General features: G+C 41.8%; 1 protein-coding gene across 1 annotated transcript in view; it reads right to left on the reverse strand.

The window, feature by feature from the left end:
- Positions 1-2,764: 2,764 nt before the first annotated feature.
- The window catches only part of KIZ (kizuna centrosomal protein), a 132,568-nt gene continuing 112,809 nt past the window's right edge, over positions 2,765-22,523 (reverse strand). The window contains 4 exon segments of the mRNA XM_049774332.1: positions 2,765-2,906; positions 4,063-4,103; positions 16,785-16,872; positions 20,245-20,349. Coding sequence (XP_049630289.1) covers positions 2,806-2,906; positions 4,063-4,103; positions 16,785-16,872; positions 20,245-20,349 — 335 coding nt within the window. The 3' untranslated portion in view covers positions 2,765-2,805.

The following is a 22,523-nucleotide window of genomic DNA, read 5'->3' on the forward strand; positions in this document are numbered from 1 at the left end:
CCCTGACCTCCGTTCCTTTCTCCTTTAGCACATGCAGCACCATCCTGGCAGCTCAACCTCTGTGACAAATTCATTTCCAGATCATCTTCTGTGCCTCTGAGACTCAGCCCAGGGTCTCCTGTTCCACCCAGTTTTACCCTGTCCCATTCATATGCCACCTTATGTGAAACTTCCCTAACTGAACCCCAGGACAATGGATATTTCCCTCTAAACTTTGGTTACTATTTAGCACAGCGAGCAGGGCACAGTATCTCAGACTTGGTCTTGCTTGTTGGAGAGGAGCACATTGACACGGTGACCAGGTCACAGCCATCACTGTACCCCAGTGATTGATGTACCAGGACATACCAGAAAAAGGGGCAGAGTAAGTGTATAATACAGCTCGATCTGAACCTCAATTAGAAGCCAGGAAGGTAATTACCCTCAACCAAAATTCTCAGACTTAATTTGGCTCTCCCCTTTAAATCTACTTTTTTTGAGCAAACCAATAAGCAGCAGCCTTCAATTGCACTCAGAGGCTACTCACCTGACCCATCATCCCAGCACCCCCAATACTGTCCTAGATGATGAAATCCTTGAAAGTGTTAAGGGCACAACAGGTCTTAGTAGTTTTCTGTGCTCTGCTTTATTTTTATGTACTTTTTTTTTTTTTTTGAGCACTTGTGGCCACACCTGGCAGTACTCAGGAATAATACAGGCTCCCTGCTCAAAACTGTCAGCTCATGGTGCTCAGGGGACGATATGCAATGCAAAGATCAAACTGGGCAAAAGAAGAGCCTTACCTCTGGAACCATCTCTTCTTCCCTATCTCCTGGGACTGACTTTTTTCCCCCATCAAATCCTCATGTTACTCAAGTTCTCATATGTCTTTTACATATATTGGAAAATCAGTGTAACCTAATAGGACATACAAACGTCTACCCCTGGATCTTCACAAAGAACTCTTTGGAATTTACTTAATTTTTGTTCTAATGCAGTGGCTTTGGGTAGGCCAGGGGTCCTCAAACTTTTTAAACAGGGGGCCAGTTCACTGTCCCTCAGACCATTGGAGGGTCTGACTATAGTAAAAACAAAACTTATGAACGAATTCTTTTTTTTTTTTTTTTGGTTTTTGTTTTTGGGCCACACCCGGCGATGTTCAGAGGTTACTCCTGGCTATCTGCTCAGAAATAGCTCCTGGCAGGCACGGGGGACCATGTGGGACACCGGGATTCGAACCAACCACCTTTGGTCCAGGATCAGCTGCTTGCAAGGCAAACACCGCTGTGCTATTCTCCGGGCCCATGAACAAATTCTTATGCACACTGCATATATCTTATTTTGCAATGAAGAAACAAAACAGATACAAATACAATATGTGGCCCATGGGCCATAGTTTGAGGACTGGCCCCTGGATAGCTATAGAACAGGGACTGGTCACAAAAAATAGAAAATCATTAAAAACTTGGAATTTGGGTTCTCATCCTTCTATAATTTGGATAGTGGAAGAAGATTGAAAGAGAAGTATATAATTGATCATTCCTATAAAATGAAGTCACTACAATAATCTCCAAAATAGGAACTGGAGTGATAGCACAGTGGGTGGGTGTTTGCCTTGCATGCAGCTGACCCAACTTCGATCCTTGGCATCCCATATAGTCCCCTAAGCCTGCCAGGAGTGATTTCTGAGCGCAGAGCCAGGAAGAACCCCTGAGCACTCCCAGCTGTGGCTCAAAATCCAAAAAGAAAAAAATCTCCGAAATATAAAATCTATGCCTATGTTTTACTTCTAAGAATTTTATACATTAGCTTTTAACATTCAGGTCTTGATCCATTTTTGAGTTGGTTTTTAGCTATTGTGTGAGGTAGGAATCCAATTTAAATATTTTGTACAAGGTTATCCAGATGAGCCAGCATCTTTTGTTAAAAATAAATTTTTTTTTTTTTTTTTGGTTTTTGGGCCACACCCGGCAGTGCTCAGGGGTTACTCCTGGCTGTCTGCTCAGAAATAGCTCCTGGCAGGCATGGGGAACCATATGGGACACCGGGATTCGAACCAACCATCTTTGGTCCAGGATTGGCTGCTTGCAAGGCAAACACCACTGTGCTATCTCTCCGGGCCCAAAAAGAAATTCTTTTTTTTTTTTTTTTTTTTTGGTTTTCTGGGCCACACCCGGCAGTGCTCAGGGGTGACTCCTGGCTGTCTGCTCAGAAATAGCTCCTGGCAGGCACGGGGGACCATATGGGACACCGGGATTCGAACCAACCACCTTTGGTTCTGGATCGGCTGCTTGCAAGGCAAACGCCGCTGTGCTATCTCTCCGGGCCCAGAAATTCTTTTTAATATTGAATGATCTTGATAAACTTGACTAGAAATGAGAGGTTCTTTTTGTGAAGATTTTGTGTCTATTGATACTTCATTGATCTATATTTCTGTATCGTTGCCATTGTCTTGATTATTGCAACTTTTAGCATGCATTCATTTGGGAAGGTGAGTATTCCTAATTGTCTTTCAAGACTGTTTTGTTTGTTCTGAGTCCTTTGAATTTATGTAGAAATTTTAGAATCAGCTTGTGAACTTCTACAAGAAAAAAATAGAATTTTTACGGGCATATTGCATTAATCATTTTTATTTAGTAACACTTAAAATGAATATGCTAGTTCACATTTATACTGTGAAATTTTAGTGAAATAACAATGTGATTCAAATTTCCCACATGAACAAATAAGAACACTTACAAGGACACACTTGTTTGGGGTATCGCATATGAACAGAAGCTAACAGTTTGCTTCAAGATTTTTAATTCCAATAGATGTCTCATCTGATTAGTCATAAAAATCGTCATAATCATCAGCTATATTATGGTTTCTAGGACGCAAAGCTGCTTCAATTTCAGAGTTACTGTCATCAGATTCACCCCAGAAGGCTGCAAGAGAAAACCAGACAATTATTTAGCATCGCTTTGCCTTGATTAGCTCAGTATAATCAGTAGAATTAGCTGATTGGAGCACTGGCCTGTAGAGTCTGCTAGGGACACCATGTGGTGTAGCCTGATAAAAACACCTGCGATGAAGGTCATTTCTGCACAACTTCATACACTTCCAGGAGGACAGAGAAGAAAAGGAAAGACAGAAGGTGAGAAAGGGTTGTAATGGGGGAACAGGAGTTGGAGCTTCGGTTAGATTGGTGAGATGGGAGAGTAGCATAGCTCTTAAGCCCAAAGCACAGGCTCAACAATACTGAAAACATGAGCTGTAACCACTGAATTGTAAAGGTGGCAGGCAGATTGGGAGAGGAAGAGGACAACTTGGCTTGGTGGATCACAGACTATAAGAGCACTGGTAATGTGACCTGACATGGGATGGTGGGATTGGTGTTGCAATATTATATGCCTAAAACTCAACTATCAATAACTTTGTCAATCAAATCAAACCAAATCAAACCAAATTCACATGCTTCAAAGTGTTCCAGACACTGTTCAGAAAAGTCCAATTCAGAACACTTTCTTGTCTCATCTACTCTCTCCAACTCTTTACTACAGGATGTGGATTGAGACTGAAGATTGATTCAGGAGTAGGGTTACTCATGTTTTGTGAGAGGCCAGCTACTATGGCCTGGTCTGTGCTATTGGCCTCCTCTGGGCTCAAGAGGGAGGAAGAGAAGGGAAATTCATACTCGCGCCTGAAACTTTGCTTGGCTGCTGCGGGCTGGGATGCCCTTGTGTCTCAGCTACCGTGTGGTTCCAGAAGGATGGTGCCAAACACGCCCTCTAATGTTCCCAGAGGCCACAGCCCAGGAGAAATTTCGAGAGCCTGTGGGCACTGGTGAGCCTTACAGCCTTCTGTAGGATGTTGGAAGATTAAAACATGCCACTCCATTCGTTTGGTGAAATTCTTTTAATACAGCACGTAAGAAGCTTTCCAGACACATGCCTGACTCTGGTTCATCCCTGTCATCGAACTAAGTTTCTCATGCACAAAGCCAGAAATAAACCTGAACACAGTCTGGGGTAGTCCTCCAGAAGAAAAATAAATACATAAAATAAAATTCAAAATGAAATCTTTGTCTCCAGTTTCTCTTACCTTTAGACTTTAAATTGGTTGGCAGTTCCTTGCTTTGATACCTATAAAATAAACAAACCAGGTAAGACCCCCAAAGAGTAACCAGATTAATACTTTTTGTACATTGAGTATATTGGGGATGATTAATCAGATTATTCAGAGGGCTAGATAATCTACATTTAGTTTCCTAAACTTAAGTCAAAGAGAAAATGTCACAACTGCTCTGAACTCTAATGTTTTTGGGAAAGAATCTTCATTGTGGCAGAACATCCCAGTCATAATGACCCTTGCACTGCCTGTGTGTGCAGGCTAGGAGCAAGGCAGAGACATAATAGACAAGCAACCAGTTAGATACTTAAAACAGATTCAAAATAATAGCATTCAGGGCCGGAGTACATATAATTGGGTTCTTGCCTTGCACATGTCTGACCCAGACTTGATCCCCAGCATCTGCCAGGAGTAATCCTTGAGAACTGCTGGATGTTGTCCCACCCCAAAAATATGTTCAAATCTAAGAAAAGGGTAAGGAAGTTCACAGATCACAGGCCAATCAGTTTAACCAAGGCGTTTAAAACAAACCATTTGATTAATTGCAGCTATGAACACATTCAGAGAGGTCTGCAGGCTGCAGTGGAGTCTTTGTATGCAGGCAACAGTGGTTTGATCCCAGGCACTGCATGATGGCCCCAGCACTGCTGAGAGTGAGCCCCAGCATGGAGCCAGGGGCGGCCTTTGAGTACCACCAGGTGTGCCCCCCTAACAAAAACCAAAACAAATATGTGCTAGATAAAAATGCAAGTATCAGGGCTGGAGTGATAGCACAGTGGTAGGGTGCTTGCCTTGCACACAACCAACCTGGGATGGACCCAAGTTCGATTCCTGGCATTCAATATGGTCCCCCAAGCCTGCCAAGAGCAATTTCTGAGAGCAGAACCAGGAGTAACCCCTGAGCACTGCTGCCAGGTGTGGCCCAAAACAAAACAAAACAAAGCAAAACAAAACAAAACAAATGCAAGTACCTTGAACACACACAATTACATTTTGGGGCTTGTTTGATCAGTAGAGGCAATATAAAGACATTGGTTCTATGAGCTCTTATATATATCAGGTATTTTCAAAAGTCTGTGATTTTAATGATTTAAAAGTCCCCATTTAGTGGGAAAATATTACAAATGCAAACAAGTTCCTATCTAATAGAGATATGAACACATATTTTGTAATGCAGTTTGGCCTTATCCCTTGAACATTGGCATAATGACTTGGATAAGGTCAAAAAAGACTGGGCATTGTCCATACATCCTTGAACCATTGACCATCTATGAAAACAACCACAATAACATCACCAGGAAGCAAACCTCTATCAGGGAAGACCCTCCAGCTACCCTACCACTTCCTTTAGACTTACTCTAAAGAGTGTTCTCTTAGCATCCATACGACTCAGCAACAGCAACAACCTGCTTGCAGGGCAGGACGCTCACATCTAATGGTGAGATGAAACTAGAAGACGCTCTACATCATCTTCAATGAAGGAAATGCACAGAAACCAGAATCTTTAACTACAGAAACCTGACACCAACAACAGCTAATGTGCAAAAAAATTTCACCGGGACCACATAGAATGACTCAGGGGTTGGACAACCTAGTATGTCTGGAGCCGAGTTGATCTTATGCCAGAAAACTTCAGGGATAAGGTCTCCTTGTATTTAGGCCAAAGCTTTTTTTCTTCCCATTTTCCCCATATTTTGCTGGGCCTATGCAAACTACAATTGCCACTCTCACACCATTATTACTGTATCTTTTTTTTTTTTTAACTCTTATCCTTTTTTTTTTTTTTTTGTGGTTTTTGGGTCACACCCGGCAGTGCTCAGGGGTTACTCCTGGCTCCATGCTCAGAAATTGCTCCTGGCAGGCACGGGGGACCATATGGGACGCCGGGATTCGAACCGATGACCTTCTGCATGAAAGGCAAACGCCTTACCTCCATGCTATCTCTCCGGCCCCAACTCTTATCCTTTTTTTTTAAAAAGAGCTCACTAAACTTTCTGTAGGTGCTTTAATGAATTGTGATTTAATAATTTTCAAAAATATACTTGCTACTGAACTTCTTTCCTTTCTTTTCCATCTCTTTAGTTTTTCTTTCAATTTTTTAAAATCATATTGCTTTTGGTCTTCCTGTATTATGATCAGTTATGTCAACTATGTAATACATTTTCTTTAAATAAATTAAAAATAAAAAAGTCCCTATTTAGGAACATTATTCAACCATTTTTCATATTCAGATGTGTGTGTGTGTGTGTGTGTGTGTGTGTGTGTGTGTGTGTGTGTGTGTGTGAGTGAGGAGATACTATGTGTCTCAGGGTGGCCAGGCAATACCACCTGGACCAACCATTCAGTGCCAGAGACCACTGGGGTCACCCCACTGGTACTCTGGGATCCCCCTGGACCACATCTGGTGATAATCATGGCCACCTTGCCTACATATTGCAAATGTGGGGGACTGGTATTAAATCCAGGTCAGATGCATACAAGTGTGAGCCCTAAACCCTGTACTATCTCTTCAGATCTTTTTCTCATCCTTTTTTTGTGATGTAGGGGCTTGAACTCAGGGCCTCACACATGCCAGGTACGAGCCACATCCCAGCTCTTTATATTCTTTAATGTTCAGAGTAAATGGCCAAAGGTGTGCTTACTAAGAAGAAATGGCTGCTTATGTGTGGCCTGACATTTTGATTTATTTCCTAGTGGTGTTACCAAAGTATTTGCCCACATTTCTGTTGAAATTTTTTTTATTATTTATTTGGTTTTGGGCCACACTTGGTGGTGTTTAGGAGTTACTCCTGACTCTGTGCTCAGAAATTGTTCCTGGCAGGCTCAGGGGACCACATAGAGTGCTGGGGATTGAACCTGGGTCCATTCTAGGTCGGCCAAGGGAAGGCAAATGACTTCTGCTGTGCTATTGTTCTGGCCCCTCTAGTTGAGATATCATTAGATGAGAGTCCAGCTCTTCAGATCAGAGACAGATGAGTTCCCCTGTGCTCTTCCCTGAGCAGCATCCTGGCCTCTTGACAGAGTCTGCAAACGTCTGTCTCTCCTGTTGAGCCATGTCTTATGGGTTAAAACATATTTTGAGGGCCAGGGGAAAAGCTCAAAGGGCAATTGTTCATGCTTTGCATACCAGAGTCCCAGGTTTCATCCCTGGCACCAAGAAGTGGTGATTGGCCAAGCATTGCCAAAAGTGGCCCCCAAACCAACCAAACAAAAATCTTCCTTTCTGTCAGAAATGCTATAATTTACATCTCTTTTCAGTAAAACACACTCCACTAAAGTACCCTTTTCTACACTCAATATTTATTGGAGGTCCCTTTAAATTTGGTGCTTTGTGATATGCCAGGGTCACTAGAGGCCTGTAGCATTTCACCAGGAGAAACAGAGGGCCCTAGAGCTATGGGAGAGTCCAATTCCAACTATCAGCCATGGGGGCATCAAGGAAGGTAGGCACAGATAGTGTGAGCCTCTAAGAGGAAAATTGTCTCCAAGATTCTGGGTTAATTGCAGGTGACATCAGGTGCTACTTATTGGTGACACTTGGGTCACCTGGGTCACTATGAGCTCCTGGGTCACTTTTGGTGGTGCTCAGGAGCACATCTCAGATGTCTAGAGATCAAAATAGGTTTGGCCACAGGCAAAGAAAACATCTTAATCATGTATCTATCATTTCTCCATTCTATCTTTTTTGGTTTGTTTTGTTTTATTTTTGGGTCACACCAGCAGCGCTCTTGGATTCTATTTTTAAAGCCAAAAATGGTTTCATAGGCCTAAGGGAGGGGCAGGACTGAACAGTGGGTGGGATGTGGCTGCAGGAAGTCCTTGATTCAGGAAGAGCACAGAGCAGGTACTTACGCAAGGCTAGTCTGCTTCTCTGAGCCTTAAGAACATGTCCAGTGCTCACTTGCTACCTTCAAAGTACCCCAGAGTTCAACATACTCATCCACGCCAAAATCCCAGTGTGCTTAGCTCCCCTCCACCGAAGCTGGCTTCTCTTCTTGTTTCAGCCAAAGGCATCTTTGCCCAGCCAAAGCCCTGTATACTATTCTGTCCCCTATTAGTCCTACACCAGGCATCAGGTTGCAACCTAGTACTTTTCAGAGTCCTTACTCTTTGCCCTAGGTGCTATCTCCTAGTCAAAAAATGCTCTTTGGATGGGTCTCTCTTATGGCCTAGCTGGTACTCAATCATATTCATGTTGACTCTTAGGATCCATTTGCCACTTTTCAGGTCACAAATTTGATCATTTATTTTCTCACTTAAAACCCTTTCCTAAGTCTTCCTTTGTATATAACAAAAGCTCTCATCCTGCAGACTTTCCAAGTTTGAGCTCCTGACTTTTTATTTTTTTCTGGGGGAAGGGGGGTCCACACCCAGCAGCGCTCAGTGGTTACTTCTGGCTCTATGCTCAGAAATCACTCCTGGCAGGTTTGGGGGACCATATGGGATGCTGGGATTTGAACCACCATCCTTCTGCATGGAAGGCAAATGTACTACCTCCATGCCATTTCTCTGGTCCCAGTTCCCCAGTTCTCTCCTTTTTTTCTCTTTTCTTTTTTTGGTTTTTGGGTCACACCTGGCAGCGCTCAGGGGTTCCTCCTGGCTCTATGATCAGAAATCGCTCCTGGCAGGCTTGGGGGACCATATGGGATGCCGGGATTTGAACCACCGTCCTTCTGCAAGGAAGGCAAATTCCTTACCTCCATGCTATCTCTCTGGCCACGAGCTCCTGACTTTTTATGTCTTTCCATGATACATGTTCACACTCATCTCTCTCCTAACCAGCGCAGCCCTCCTCTGCTCCAGACTTTAAGCATGATGAGGACAACCATGTTGTTTCCACGCACATGAACAGCCTGGGCTTTGATCTCAGTAGGTGCTCAGAGAATAAGGAAAAGGCAAACCTCAGTAAGCAGAAGGCCCTGCTTAAAGACTCTGCATCTGGGGCTGGAACAACAATACAGGGTATAAAGTGCTTGCGTTGGCTTTGGCTGACCTGGCTGCAATCCCTATCACTTAATTTGAACCCTGCCCAGGCCAGCCAGGATCCATCCCTGGGGATATGGTCTGAGCACCCCTGGGTGTGGTCCATTTCCTTAAAAAACAAACAAATAAACAAAAAAACCAAAATATAATAAAAATACTTGATCTGTACTTAAGTAATAATATGTCCTCTAGTTTGAATTATGTGATTTCAGAATCAGGTTCTTCAAGCTTCTTCTCAAAAATATTTTCTTCTAAGAAACAGGTTCTGAATTAAATTCATGTATTTTACCAGAAAGATGTCAAGTATTTCTTACTTCATCCTCTCCCACCTTAGGGTATCTTTTGGGAAGCCATCACTGCAAGTTAATGTAATATTGAAATGTAGGTTGATCTTTATTGCTTGCAATTCTTTATTTCTTGGAGTCACATCTAAAAAATACAGGTAGGGGAAGGTCATATAGAGATGGCAGAGAAACTCTGCTTAAAGTGGAAACCAGAGGCAATTGATTTAGCTACAATGGTGAGAGAGAGAACGAGAAAGAGAGAGAGAGAGAAATCACTTTTTAAAGAATAAGATAGGGACGAGTCCAAGTTCTAAGCCAAAGGATACAGTTACCATATTTATCAAATGTGCTTACAATTTAATTTTATCCAAGAGTATGAAAGTACTTTATCTTGTAAGAAAGAAACTGTAAAAGACATACAGTAAAGAGCCACAGCCACAGACTTAAGAGTCCAGATGCTCTGGACTACATTTAATTGGTCTCATTTTAACAAGACAATGCTGTGTGTAGGGCACCCCAGAAGGCTGGTTGATCTTTTTCACTAGTTAAATACTGGATGCCAACAAGGTAGATGTTAACATTTTGATGTTACCTCTTCCCACTTTCTACTGTCAATCTTTTTTTTTTTTACCCTTTGAGCCACACTGGCTGTGTTCAGTTTACATCTGGCTCTGCGCTCAGAGATGATTCTTGGAGGAAATTGGGGGGGGGGGAGGGGGTGGAGGGCTTCCAGTGCTGAGGTTGAATGTATAAAAGGCAGCATCTGAATCCCTGTACCATCTCTCTAGCCCTAACTATCTTAATTTTCTTAAATGCATTTTGGTAATTGGTTATATTTGTTTTAAACAGCTTAAACTGTATAACGTCCTTGGCCTTCAATAACACAGATGAATACAACTCTAAGCCCAGTCACTATTGTTCCCAGCCTTGCCAAACTTAAGTACTAGTTGACTAGAATCAAGACAAAGGAGCTTTTATTCTAGGAACAGCACCTGTACCTGTGTATGCAATCATAAAGTGTAGAAAGGCCTGTTCTTGGTTTGTGATGAGCAGCTGTGAGTTCTATGAAGAGGTGATGGGATAGGAAATGCATTATTAAGGAGGAATGGGGAAACAAGTCTAATATATGTGGACTCTTGGGGTGGGGAAGACACTAGGAGATTCCTCTCCCAGGGCTTTTTCAAGCAGGCAGACAGACTTTCTAGCCTGAGGTTTCATTGGTGGCTCATGAATTCCTTCACTTGGAACAGCATGGACCAAGAATCCACAAGAGGCACCAGTCAGGTAAGAATCCCAGGTCTGGCTTCCTATACACTGTGAAAGCAGAAGGCAGGAGTTCAAAGGACCAATCAGAGAGGACCACGAGTAGGTCTATGTCAGGGGTGGTGAACAAGTTCGACACAAAGAGCCAAAATTTTAAACTGTGAGAGTCAGAGAGCCATACCAAGCAGTGACCTGCCAAAACAGACAAACACTCACACAAAAGCATATAATTTTAACAATTATGTGACCCAACATGTGACACACGGGTTTCCCCCTCAACCCTGCCTGGCAGTTTGTTTCTGAGGGATGGGAGATGGGAGGATGCAGCCTGGGGGCGGGACTCCACACTCTCGGAGATCTCTCCTCAGAGGTCCCTCCTCAGAAGCAGCAGAACAAAATCCACTCTTGGCAAAGAGCCACAGTATACAAAATAATGATAAGTGGCAAAGAGACACATTCATTTTGGCAGGGAGCCCCATGCGGCTTGAGAGCCACGTGTTCGCCACCCCTGGTCTATGTACACATGAGCCTCTCGCATCCACTCCTGCTGAGAATTCTCCCAAGGCAGGATGCACTGTTGCTCTGTATGTGATGCCATAGAAGGTAAGGACAGTGGCAACTCTCTTTTCATAAATAAAAATGCTTGAGTTGAGCTGCAGCTGTTCATGTGGACATAAATGCTAATGGCCATTGACCACTGTGCTTACGAAAAATTCCTCCAAGTTCAGTAAGAAGACCACATGGAATAGTAACCACCAGACCACACAGATGACAGAAATACCCTCAGGGCTACTGAATACTAAACACTTTATAGTTCCTGTGTAGGAAACTTGTAGAAGATAAAGAGTTAAGTCTTAACGGGGGCTGGAGCAATAGCACAACCCACAGGGTGTTTGCCTTATACTCAGCCAATCCAGGCTTGATCCCTGGCATTCCATATGGTCCTATTAGCCTGCCAGGAGTAATTTCTGAGTACAAAGCCAGGAGCCCAACAACAAAAAACAAAACAAAGAAAAAAGTTAGCTTTGAAAATCTGGCAGGCATATTGTTCAGGTAAAGGAGTGGAGCAAAGAATTTCAAAAAATGTGATAGCACAGCAGATAAGGGCACTTGCCTTGCACACACCAATGTGGGTTTGACTATCTCTGAGCCCTGCCAGGAGTAGACCCTGAGCATTGCCAACTGTGGCCCCAAAACAAAAACTAAACAATTTCAAAAGAGCCTGAAACGGAACCTAGGCACACAGCAGAGAGGCTCTGTGAGGGCACACACACACACACACACACACACACACACACACACACACCCTCCCTCGGTCCAGACCTCCCACCCTCGCAACACACACACACACACACACACCTCGGTCCAGAGAGTCAGCTGAAACTCTGAAGCAGTTAGGTTGGGGTGTTAAGACAGTCACTCTGGCCCGCTGGGAGGGGACAGAATGTTAGTTACACAGTGACTTTTGATTTAACCTCTTAGTCAAAAAAATGATATGTACATAATTGTATAAATGTAATTTAAAATATCTATGGTCCAAACAAACCACTGAAGTCACTCTCTGTGGCCACATCAGTGGAGTTTGACAATGAGACTCTGGTGGCCTGCGAAGAACAGGGTCTGTGGTATTGGGGACAAGAGAGGGAAGGTTCCCCATCGAACCCCCAAACAGCTAACTTGGGAGAAGACATTTGCATTTACGCTTTGAATTTTGCAAATTTTTGTGATTTCTGACTACGAGTTAAATTAGCAGTAAAATATTTCAAACAGATTCTTCAGTTGGAATTTTCTCAAAAATAGACTTCTGAAATATCAAGGGCAAAAAAAATCTTTCAACGTAATAAAATATCTGCAAGTGTAACCACAAATGTCTGTGCACTGATTTGTTTTCTCTTTGGGGCATACCTGAAAGCTGCTGCAGTTTTTAAAGGTAGCTGCTGTTTTTAAAGGAAGGCACAACTCGGGGTTTTAAAAAGTCCGAGCGCCCCCTGATGGTTAAGCAGGTTCCCTGCAGTACATGCCCTTTTAAATTTTTACTTTTATTATTTTAGCTCCCGGAGATCAACTTAACTCCTTCCTTCCAGCTCACTGAACTAAAGATGGTTCTTCCCTATTCGCGGGAAAAGAAAAACAAAACATGAGCGTTTATGATAAGAGGCATACAGACTATCCTGACTAAAAGTATACGAATTCAACAGAATTAATTGATGGCGAATATAGACCTGCTGGACCGAGTCAGAGAACCTAAAGGATTGCTAGGAAAATGCTATTTGTATCACATCGACTTTTGGCTTTTGGCGATCTTACATCCCAGGAGCAAAAGGCTCGGGGAACAGTGATGGTGCACCACTGCCCGAAGCATCTGCAGGGACCGGGCACCCCCCGCTGGTGGCTCCTGATGCTGCAGGCGGGCGCGGCTGCCACCCACGGCGGCCCTGCAGGGGCCAAGACTTCTGCTCTCCTCCCCGGCAATTATTTTGCAAGCACACATTCTTTTCTTTTGGGGGAAGGGGAGAGAATGTTATTTCGTTCGATCCGACCCGTAAACTTAAATTACACGGCAGGCTGTTAAAATATACTCTCGTTGAATCAATAGGTCCGGGAGCGTGAAGAAAAAGAAAAAAACAAAACAAAACAAAAACACCGGCTTCCTGGGGGAAGGTAAAGCGAGACAATGTTTGCAAAGGAGAGGAAGCTCTGGCATGCACCCCAGAACAAAAGGGAACAAGTGGTCTTTACGCGGAGAACGGCTCCCCATTAGGACTCACTCCTTCGTACATTATGCCTTTCAGCCCCACTCAACCACAAAATGATTTTGCCGAAGCAAATACAATGGTAGAGAAAGATTTACACTGAAAGAATCTTTAATAATAAACTGTTGCCGATCTGCCTACTTGCCCGTGATTTATAATACAATAAACATCGGATTCTATTACGGCTCATGCACTGAAGCGCTGCTCTGAAAAACGGAATATGAAAGCGCGCAGACCCCCACCGCCGTCACAATGAAACGAGCGTGTATAAATGTGCTAAGAGTATCTCTTTGCATCTTTTATAGCTTATGTGTATTAATCTGTAACGCTTATTAAGAAAGTCATTGCTATGCAAAGCAGCACCCAATCCCTTTCTCTGGCTTTTCAACAGAGCGCACTGTTTAGCCAATAGGACGGACCCTCTGGCCCTCATTCTGCATTCATCGCGGGCAACATTTGCACAATGTATCTCTCAAAGGCGGCTGAAAAGAAGGCCTTAATACTCATGTAAACAACTGCAAACCAATTACTTAATGAATCAGGCCCACACATAATGAGGTGCAGACAAAGAGCTATAAATGCATTTTTGCACCCAAGCCGCTGCTTTAAAGTAAAATCCCTCAGCTGTAGTTTGGGCTTAACTAGCACATCACAATTATTGTCTTTAGGACATCAGAAGAAGCCATTTTTTTTTAAGGTCCAGCAAGTCTTTTTTTTTTTTTTTTTTTTTTTTTGAGGTTGCTCATCAGCTCACTGACAAACTAGAGTAAAGAAGAATTTTTAAAAGTGCTATACAGCACTGCACTGTTATGTTTATTCTCAAGTACTGGGTTTTGAGACCACTTGTAAAAGCAATAAAGCATGAGGAGTGACTGCAGTAAGTGGGATCCTTAAATGTAAGCCGCTAAGAAATTTCAGTGAATCCAGGCACAAACAGCAAAACCAGGGCTCTCCAGACCCAGGGTTGTACATGACACCAAGCCTGCACAAGAACCAAACCCTGCTGGCAAGCCAAACTCCACAATCCAAGGCAGACCCTTTCATCGATGGATTATTATCAAGTGTCTGGAACCGAGGGTTCCTTAAGATGTTTGATTTTATTTTTCCTTTTAAAGGAGGTGATGAGATTGCTTATCATTTCTCTAGAACATTAATTTCATGCAGAAACAGCAGTATTAACAAAGGTCCTTCACCTCAAATAGGAAAACATTTTAGTTTGAATTTAGTGAAATAAAGATGAAATAAAATTATCAGTCTGAGAAAAATGTTTTGTTTTATACACAGATACAATTAGACATATAGGGGGTGGAAGGAAAAAACATGGACATGCAAAGAAAAGTTACAGACGAATTATCGGGGGAGGTCAGTGGAGGGTTTGGTGCTCAGGGCTGACTCCTGAGTGTGCTCAGGGATAACTCCTGCGGAGATGAGAGAACATGTGTGGTGCCATGTGTACACATATGTGGAAGTCCAGGTTGACTTGCCTGTGCAAGGCCAGCTCTTATTAGCATATAACCCTCCCCATTGTTGTTTTTATTAAATGCCTCTGAAATATGATGAAAACAGCACTTCTCAGATGTTTAAACACTAAAGGGAGACAATATTAAGCACAATGGTTAACATTACTTCCTGAAAAGTACCTATAGGGTTTATTGTCTTTTTGTTTTGTTTTGTTTTGTTTTGTTTTGGGGTCACACCCAGTGAGGCTCCAGGGACCATATATAGAGCAAACCCAGTCAATTGCATGCAAGGCAAGTTCTAACCATTGCACTATTGCTCTGACTCCTTGATTTCTTTTCAGAAGACCTAGAACTTGCATTTATAATTTATAAAAATTTAATATTGTTATACTCCTTCTGTATCATATTCATCTCCCACTTCCTTCAAAAAATATGCATGAGGGCTGGAGCAACGGCACAGTGGTAGGGTATTTGCCTTGCACATGGCTGATCCAGGACAGACCGTGGTTTGATCCCCTGGCATCCCATATGGTCCCCCAAGCCAGGTGCGATTTCTGAGTGCATAGCTAGGAGTAACCTGAGTGTTACTGGATGTGGCCCAAAATGAAAAACAACAACAATAAAAACCCACATGAAAATCCAAGTATTGAGATTAATTTCAGGTAATTAAATGAATAATTTCTTAAAATGGAACTTGTCAGGTTCCTAAAAGCAGTAATTTCATTTTAGAAAAATATTTTTATATACTATATTCTGGGTCCATAGCAAAAAATAATACAGGAAGTACTATTACTGATAGTAATAATAATACAGCATTTGCCTTGCATGTAACCTGCACAGGTTTGATCTCTGACATCACATATCGTCCCCTAGCCCACCAGGAGTGAACCTTGAGCAAAGAGCCAAGAATAATTTCTGAGCAATGCTGCGTGTAGCCCCAAAACAACAACAGAAAAAGACTATATTCAAAAACCCAAATATATTGTAATTTTTATAAAACTGCAAATAAAAATGTAATTTTTGTTACTGAAAAACACTACATTTCTAGAACAAATATATTTATAGGACTTTACAAGTTTTTACATTTCATTTGAGGTAAGCAATGAATCCTAATGTAATGCAATTAAAAAGATGCCTTTTAATGAGAAATGTTATTTAAAAAAGAAACTCGCTGTACTGTTTTCAAAGATACTCATTCCAGAGCAAAATGACCTTTCACCAGATGACTGTTTACATTTTCAATTTTAATTTTTTTCAAAGGGATTGGATGCCACTGCATGTTTAGTATTTCATGTGAATGACAAATCCAACACAAACTTACTTAGCTTTCAACCTGGAACAACTTTTAAGAAGGGCTGCATTTAAAAAATGTGAACAGATTAGTTTGGTTCTTTCTGGAAAATAAGTAAGAAAGTCTAAGAAAAGATAAAACGAACTTAAGTAAAAACACTTGGTTAAACAGAAAAAGAAGAATTCAAAAGCAATTGCTTTTGTATATGTATATATGTAACATATATACTAGCAATCTCTTTCTATGTTTGTGTATATATATCAGCCATTTCAGCAAGAAGAAATGGGCAATTTTATTTCTTTGGGGGCATGATGTCTTCTCCCTGCCCTTTCCCGACTCCCTCTATTGTGTGGTCTCTAAGCAGTCCTACTGCGAGCAGCTGTAGACGCTAATTTGTGGTTCACTGAGGTGTCAATTGAATCTTAAACCAAGGAAACAACAGCTGCAAAACAATACTTGGTGCAGGGGTAAATATTTTCCAAGAAGACTAAAGTTTTGAATGTTATTTTAGACCACCATCACCAACAACAAAAAACAACAAAAACCCAACCATAACTGTCCATCTAGCCACCTAACAAAATAATTTGCCCAGAGTTGAATTCATTACCCAGTGACAGGTCTCATCTTGTTCTCACTGTTCAGAAAGGCCTTCAGACTTTACCTGGACAAAGGATTTCCATTGCTAGATGAAAAACTAGCTTCTGAAGCAATTTTATTCATTGTCTTTGTCTTGCTGCCAACTTTCAGACCTGTCATAAGCACAAACAAGAAGGGTGAGCATTAGTGGCCAAATAGACCTCCCAGTAAGTCTGGTAAAACAAACATCAACAGATGAAGGAGGAAGGAGTGTTTCAAGCTGTGAAAGACTTGGGAGTCCTAAAGGTAAGGCACAGCATAATGGCAGGATACTGGAAAGGAAATGGTGGAGGCTGAAGAGGGCAGCCTCTTTCAGAACTATTATATAGAAGCTACAAAAACTGAAAAAAAAAAAATCATCCAAAGATGTCTATTTTATTTCTATTTATTATTGGGGAGGGGTTGGACCACACCTGGTGGTGCTCAGGGGTTACTCCTGGCTCTGTGCTCAGAATTACTCCTTGTAGACTCGGGGGACCATATGGGATGCTGGGGATTGAACCCGGGTTGGCCGTATGCTAGGCAAATTCCCTACCCACTGTGCTATTGCTCCAGCTTCCTAAAGAGGTCTATTTTAAATAATCCATATGCACTTGTGTATCCACGGGTCTTTCTATGGCACTGAGCACAGGCTGATTCTCTCTGTTAATGAGGATGAACAGCTGTGGCTCCCAGGATAACGAAGGGTGGAAACCAGGTCAAGAAGTTGCTTTGGGCTTTCAGGGACAGTGATGCATGCTCACTTTTGCATCTCTCATCAGTTATACAAGCCACCTCTTTGCTGGTCTGTCCCTCTCTGCTCCCCAGTTTCATGTTCTGCAGTTTGTAGGGCAACCCTGATCTCTGCCTCTCAGCAGCCTTGAACATTTTTGATAATTGTTACTATTTGCTTGAGCACCTGATGGTGATCAGAGGTTACTCCAGGCTCACTGTGGGGCTCAGGGGCCTGAAGGGAGCAGGTATGGAACCTCACATGTGCCAAGGAAGTGTTCAGCCCCTTGAGTTGTCTCTAGCCACCAAGGGAGATTCATATGTGTGCATATATACATATATGCACACATATATGTATATATCTTATATATTATTTTACATATATAAAATTACTTTTTTTAAAGACCATGTATCGCATATTGACATAGTTGATTATAATACATTTGATTCCAAGTAAGTGGGAGTAAAATTATTAAAAAAAGAATAAGGGGCCGGTGAGGTGGTGCTAGAGGTAAGGTGTCTGCCTTGCAAGCGCTAGCCAAGGAAGGACCACAGTTCAATCCCCCGGCGTCCCATATGGTTCCCCCCAAGCCAGGGGCAATTTCTGAGTGCGTAGCCAGGAGTAACCCCTGAGCATCAAACCGGTGTGGCCCGAAAAACCAAAAAAATAAAAATAAAAAAATGGGGCCAGAGTGACACCACAGTGAGTAGGGCATTAGCCTTGTAGTAGCTTTGCAGACGGCTGGATTCGATCCCAGGCATACCATATGATCCCCTGAGACTGCCAGGACTAATTTATCAGTGCAGAGCCAGGAATAACCTCTGTGCAGCTGGGTATGGCATACCCCCCCACCAAAAAAAATAAAAAAAAAAAAAAGAAGAGAAAAGAAAAATAAAGCAAAGAAAAATAAAGCATATAGCAACCAGGGGCTGGAGAGATAGCATGGAAGTAGGGCATTTGCCTTTCATGCAGACAGATGGTGGTTCGAATCCCAGCATCCCATATGGTCCCCTGAGCCTGCCAGGAGCTATTTCTGAGAGTAGAGCCAGGAATAATCCCCGAGCGCTGCCGGGTATGACCCAAAAATCAAAGGAATAAAAAAAGAGTATAGCAACCAGAAAATTTGTGTATCTTATATTATTGTGTATTATCGTATCTTGCACTGAAGCTATTTATTGACAGAAAATTTAGTAAGCTCTGGCTGCTAGTGGATCATACTGTTAGTTCTTTTGCTTCTGAACATTACGTACCTTCAGATATACATTGCAGTCTAAATTGGTGTGTTCCTAAATTGGTGTGACAGTATGAGAAAGAAAATGGAGTTGTGTGATTCTTAGCTGGAAATGACTGGAGATCCCAGATCTGAGTGCAAGGGCATCTCAGCAGACAGCATTTGCTAAATTTCTTTCTTTCTTTTTTTTTTTTTAAATATATTTTTTATTTAAGTAACATGATCATAGTTGGGTATTTGCTAAATTTCTAATTGGCCACTGCTTGCCTAGCATGACAGTAAGGCAATGTTCTTAACAACATGTCCACATTTAGGCCAAACAGAGTGTCCAGATGCTTCCAGAATGAGATCTTTGCAGACATGGAAAAAAGGCCCAGGATTTCAGCAGCTTTCTTAACAACAGGTCCAGAGCCTTAGGCATCTGATGTAGAAAGTGACCAAAACAGGCTGTAGCTTCCCTGGGTAGAGTTGTAGGAAGTTTCCTAATACAAAGCCTCACTGCCTGTACTAAAGCCATTAACTTATTTCTTAACTTACAGTTAAGTTACAGTTATTTACAGTTAATTGCCATACAGTTATTTCTCTGTTTCTGGATTTTCTTTTCTTTTCTTTATTTTTTGTTTTTATGGGTCACACCCGGCAGTACTCAGGGGTTACTCCTGGCTCTATGCTCAGAAATCGCTCCTGGCAGGCTCGGTAGACCATATGGGATGCCAGGATTTGAACCTCCGTCCTTCTGCATGCAAGGCAAACACCTTACCTCCATGCTATCTTTCTGGCCTCAGTTTCTAGATTTTCTCTGGAGCCCAGAGAATTTCTGTGGTTGAGAGTGAGAATGGCAGTAAAATGTAATATGTGACCAAGTGAAAAACAAATTCTAGATGCAGGGCTAGACAGTGAACATATCATATTTTACTGAACCTATTGCTGGAAAATCAAAAATCTTGCAATGCACAGGGTGGAATGAAGAAACTAAATCTAAGTATATTTTGGCATACAACTGGTAAAGGATCATGTTACATATCAACAAACATATGGACTACTAGAATATTAATACTACCACAATTTGGATACACATACAAGGGACTAAAACTCATGTACATCAAAGTTACTCATTCTTTGATCCTGTCTAACTAACTTCATTGTGGGGAGCAAATATTTGTAGGCTAGACATTTCTTCCAAACTTGTTCACACAGGACAGAGAAAAGCAGACTTATTCTAGCTGTCACCAGTTTGTGTGGAAACTTATATAGCAGACTCCAGAAACCTTCAGAAGGGACCATGGTGAGAGCACAGCAGGGAGAGCTTTGGATGCGGCCAACCCAGGTTCCATCCCTGGCATCCCATATGGTCCCCTGAGCCTGCTGAGAGTAATTTCTGAGTGTAGAGCCAGTAGGAGTAAACCCTGAGCACTGCCAGATGTGGCCCCCAAACCAAACAGAAACCTTCAGAAAACAACCACTGTTCCCTGTACACAAGGGCTGCTCCGATCCTGGGTGCTCCAGGAGCTGGCTTTGTGCGCTGATGTTGCCCTTACTGACCTGAGAGTGGGTCCGAAGGAGCACTGTCCTCTTGACACTGGTCGTCAGCTGGCTTTTTGCTGTCCTGAAGTGTGGCCTGCTTCAGCAATTGGTAGGCTTTCGTCTCTAAAAATTTTAAAAAGCACAGATCAGGGGCCAGAGAGATAGCATGGATGTAGGGCATTTGCCTTGCATGCAGAAGGACAGTGGTTTGAATCCCGACATCCCATATAGTCCCCCGAGCCCGCCAACAGCTATTTCTGAGTGTAGAGCCAAAAGTAGCCCCTGGGCACTGCCGGGTATGACCTAAAAACCAAAAACAAAAATAAAAACAAAACTAAAAAAGCACAGATCACCTGTTAGCAACAGAAAATAAATCAAGTTGGGTCTGTTCCTTAAAACAGGTAAGAGTCAGGTCAAATCGATCCAAAATTTAACATGTAAGATCAGAATTAAAAGTGAAAAATAAAAAACAAAACCAAGTGTAAGAAAGTAGAGGATGCTTCAGGATAGTAGGTTTAGCAATGAATGTTTATTTCCTAAACTGGAAGTTTAATCAACAACACCAAAAGTAGACAAAAAACAAAAACAAAAAACAACCTTAACAGTTTTACATGTAGTTCCAGGGTTAGTGCTTTCATGCAATGCTTTACCCAATGTACTATCTTTCAGCCCTGCAACATAGTTTTTATTGAAAGAAATTTAGAGAAAGAAAAGTGGAGCAGGGAGAGATAAATAGCTAGGTACCTAGATAGATGGATCCAGAGAGACAGAGAAAGAGAGAGAACTCAGGTTTTCTCCAGAGGAGAGAAAATCCAATTTTTAAATAAAAAAAGAAATAATGGAGTTAAAAGAAAGCATATGCTATAGGAAATAACAAACATCATATCTTTGATAATATGCAAAATATGTGGGACCTGAAAGTACAGTGTAACATTAAAAACTTGCAATCAGGTGACCCAGGTTAAATTTCCAGCACTGCAAATGATCCCCCAGCACTGCCAGGAGTGCTCCCTGAGCACTGGTAGGTATGACCCAGAAAATGAAACACTAAACAAAAAAACTTAAGGATCCGGGGCCAGAGTGGTGATGCACGTGGTAAGACATTTGCCTTGCACGTGGTAATGTAGGACAGACCGTGGTTCGATCCTCTGGCATCCCATATTTTCCCCCAAGCCAGGGGTGATTTCTGAACGCAGAGCCAGGGGTGATTTCTGAACATCACTGTATGTGGTCCAAAAAATCAAACCAAAACAACAACAACAACAACAACAAAAAGCATAAGGATCTACAATGTCATAATAACAAAAAAAAAATAACTTGATTTATAAGTAGGCAAAGGACAAATGATTACCTTTCTAAAGATATACAAATAATGAGTTAAGTTCATGAAAAGATGCCCTAAATTAGTAAGTATGAGTCAGAAACATATTAAATACTTATATTTTATATATAAAATATTAAAATTAAGTAACATTAATATATTACCTCAGATATTTTAATAACAGGATAGCTACTACCAATGAAACAGAAGAGAATGAGAACTGGTAAGGTTATGAATAAGTTAGAAAACTGGTTCACTACTGGGAATATAGTATGGAATGATGCAGCCATTATAAAAACCACTCCATGGAGCTTTTTTCTAATCTTAGTTAAAAATACCATACCACTCCTAGGATACACACACACACACACACACACACCCCTAGGATATACCCTCAGAACACAAAAATACAATACAAAAATCCCCTCTTCACACCTATATTCATTGAAGCACTATTTACAGTAGCCAGACTCTGGAAACAACCAAGATGCCCTTCAACAGACGAATGGCTAAAGAAACTGTGGTACATATACACAATGGAATATTATACAGCCACCAGGAGAGATGAAGTCATAAAATTTTCCTATACTTGAATGTAATGGCATCTATTATGCTGAGTGAAATAAGCCAGAGGGAGAGATAGATGCAGAATAGTCTCACTTGTCTATGAGTTTTAAGAAAAATAAAAGACATTTTTGCAATAATTCTCAGAGACAAAAAAGGGAAGGCTGGAAGGTCCAGCTCATGACATGAAACTCACCACAGAGTGATGAGTGCATTTAGAGAAATAACTACATTGAAAACTATCATAACAAATAAAACAAATAAAAAAAAACAAATAAAAAAAATAAGGGAAGTAGAAAGCCCGTCTAGAGTACAGTACAGGTGGGGGTACGGTTGGGAGGAGGAAGATTTGGGACTTTGGTGGTGGAAATGTTGCACTGGTGAAGGGGGTGTTCTTTACATGACTGAAGTC

The sequence above is a fragment of the Suncus etruscus genome, chromosome 6, assembly GCF_024139225.1.
Source record: "Suncus etruscus isolate mSunEtr1 chromosome 6, mSunEtr1.pri.cur, whole genome shotgun sequence".
Classification (NCBI taxonomy): Eukaryota; Metazoa; Chordata; class Mammalia; order Eulipotyphla; family Soricidae; genus Suncus; species Suncus etruscus.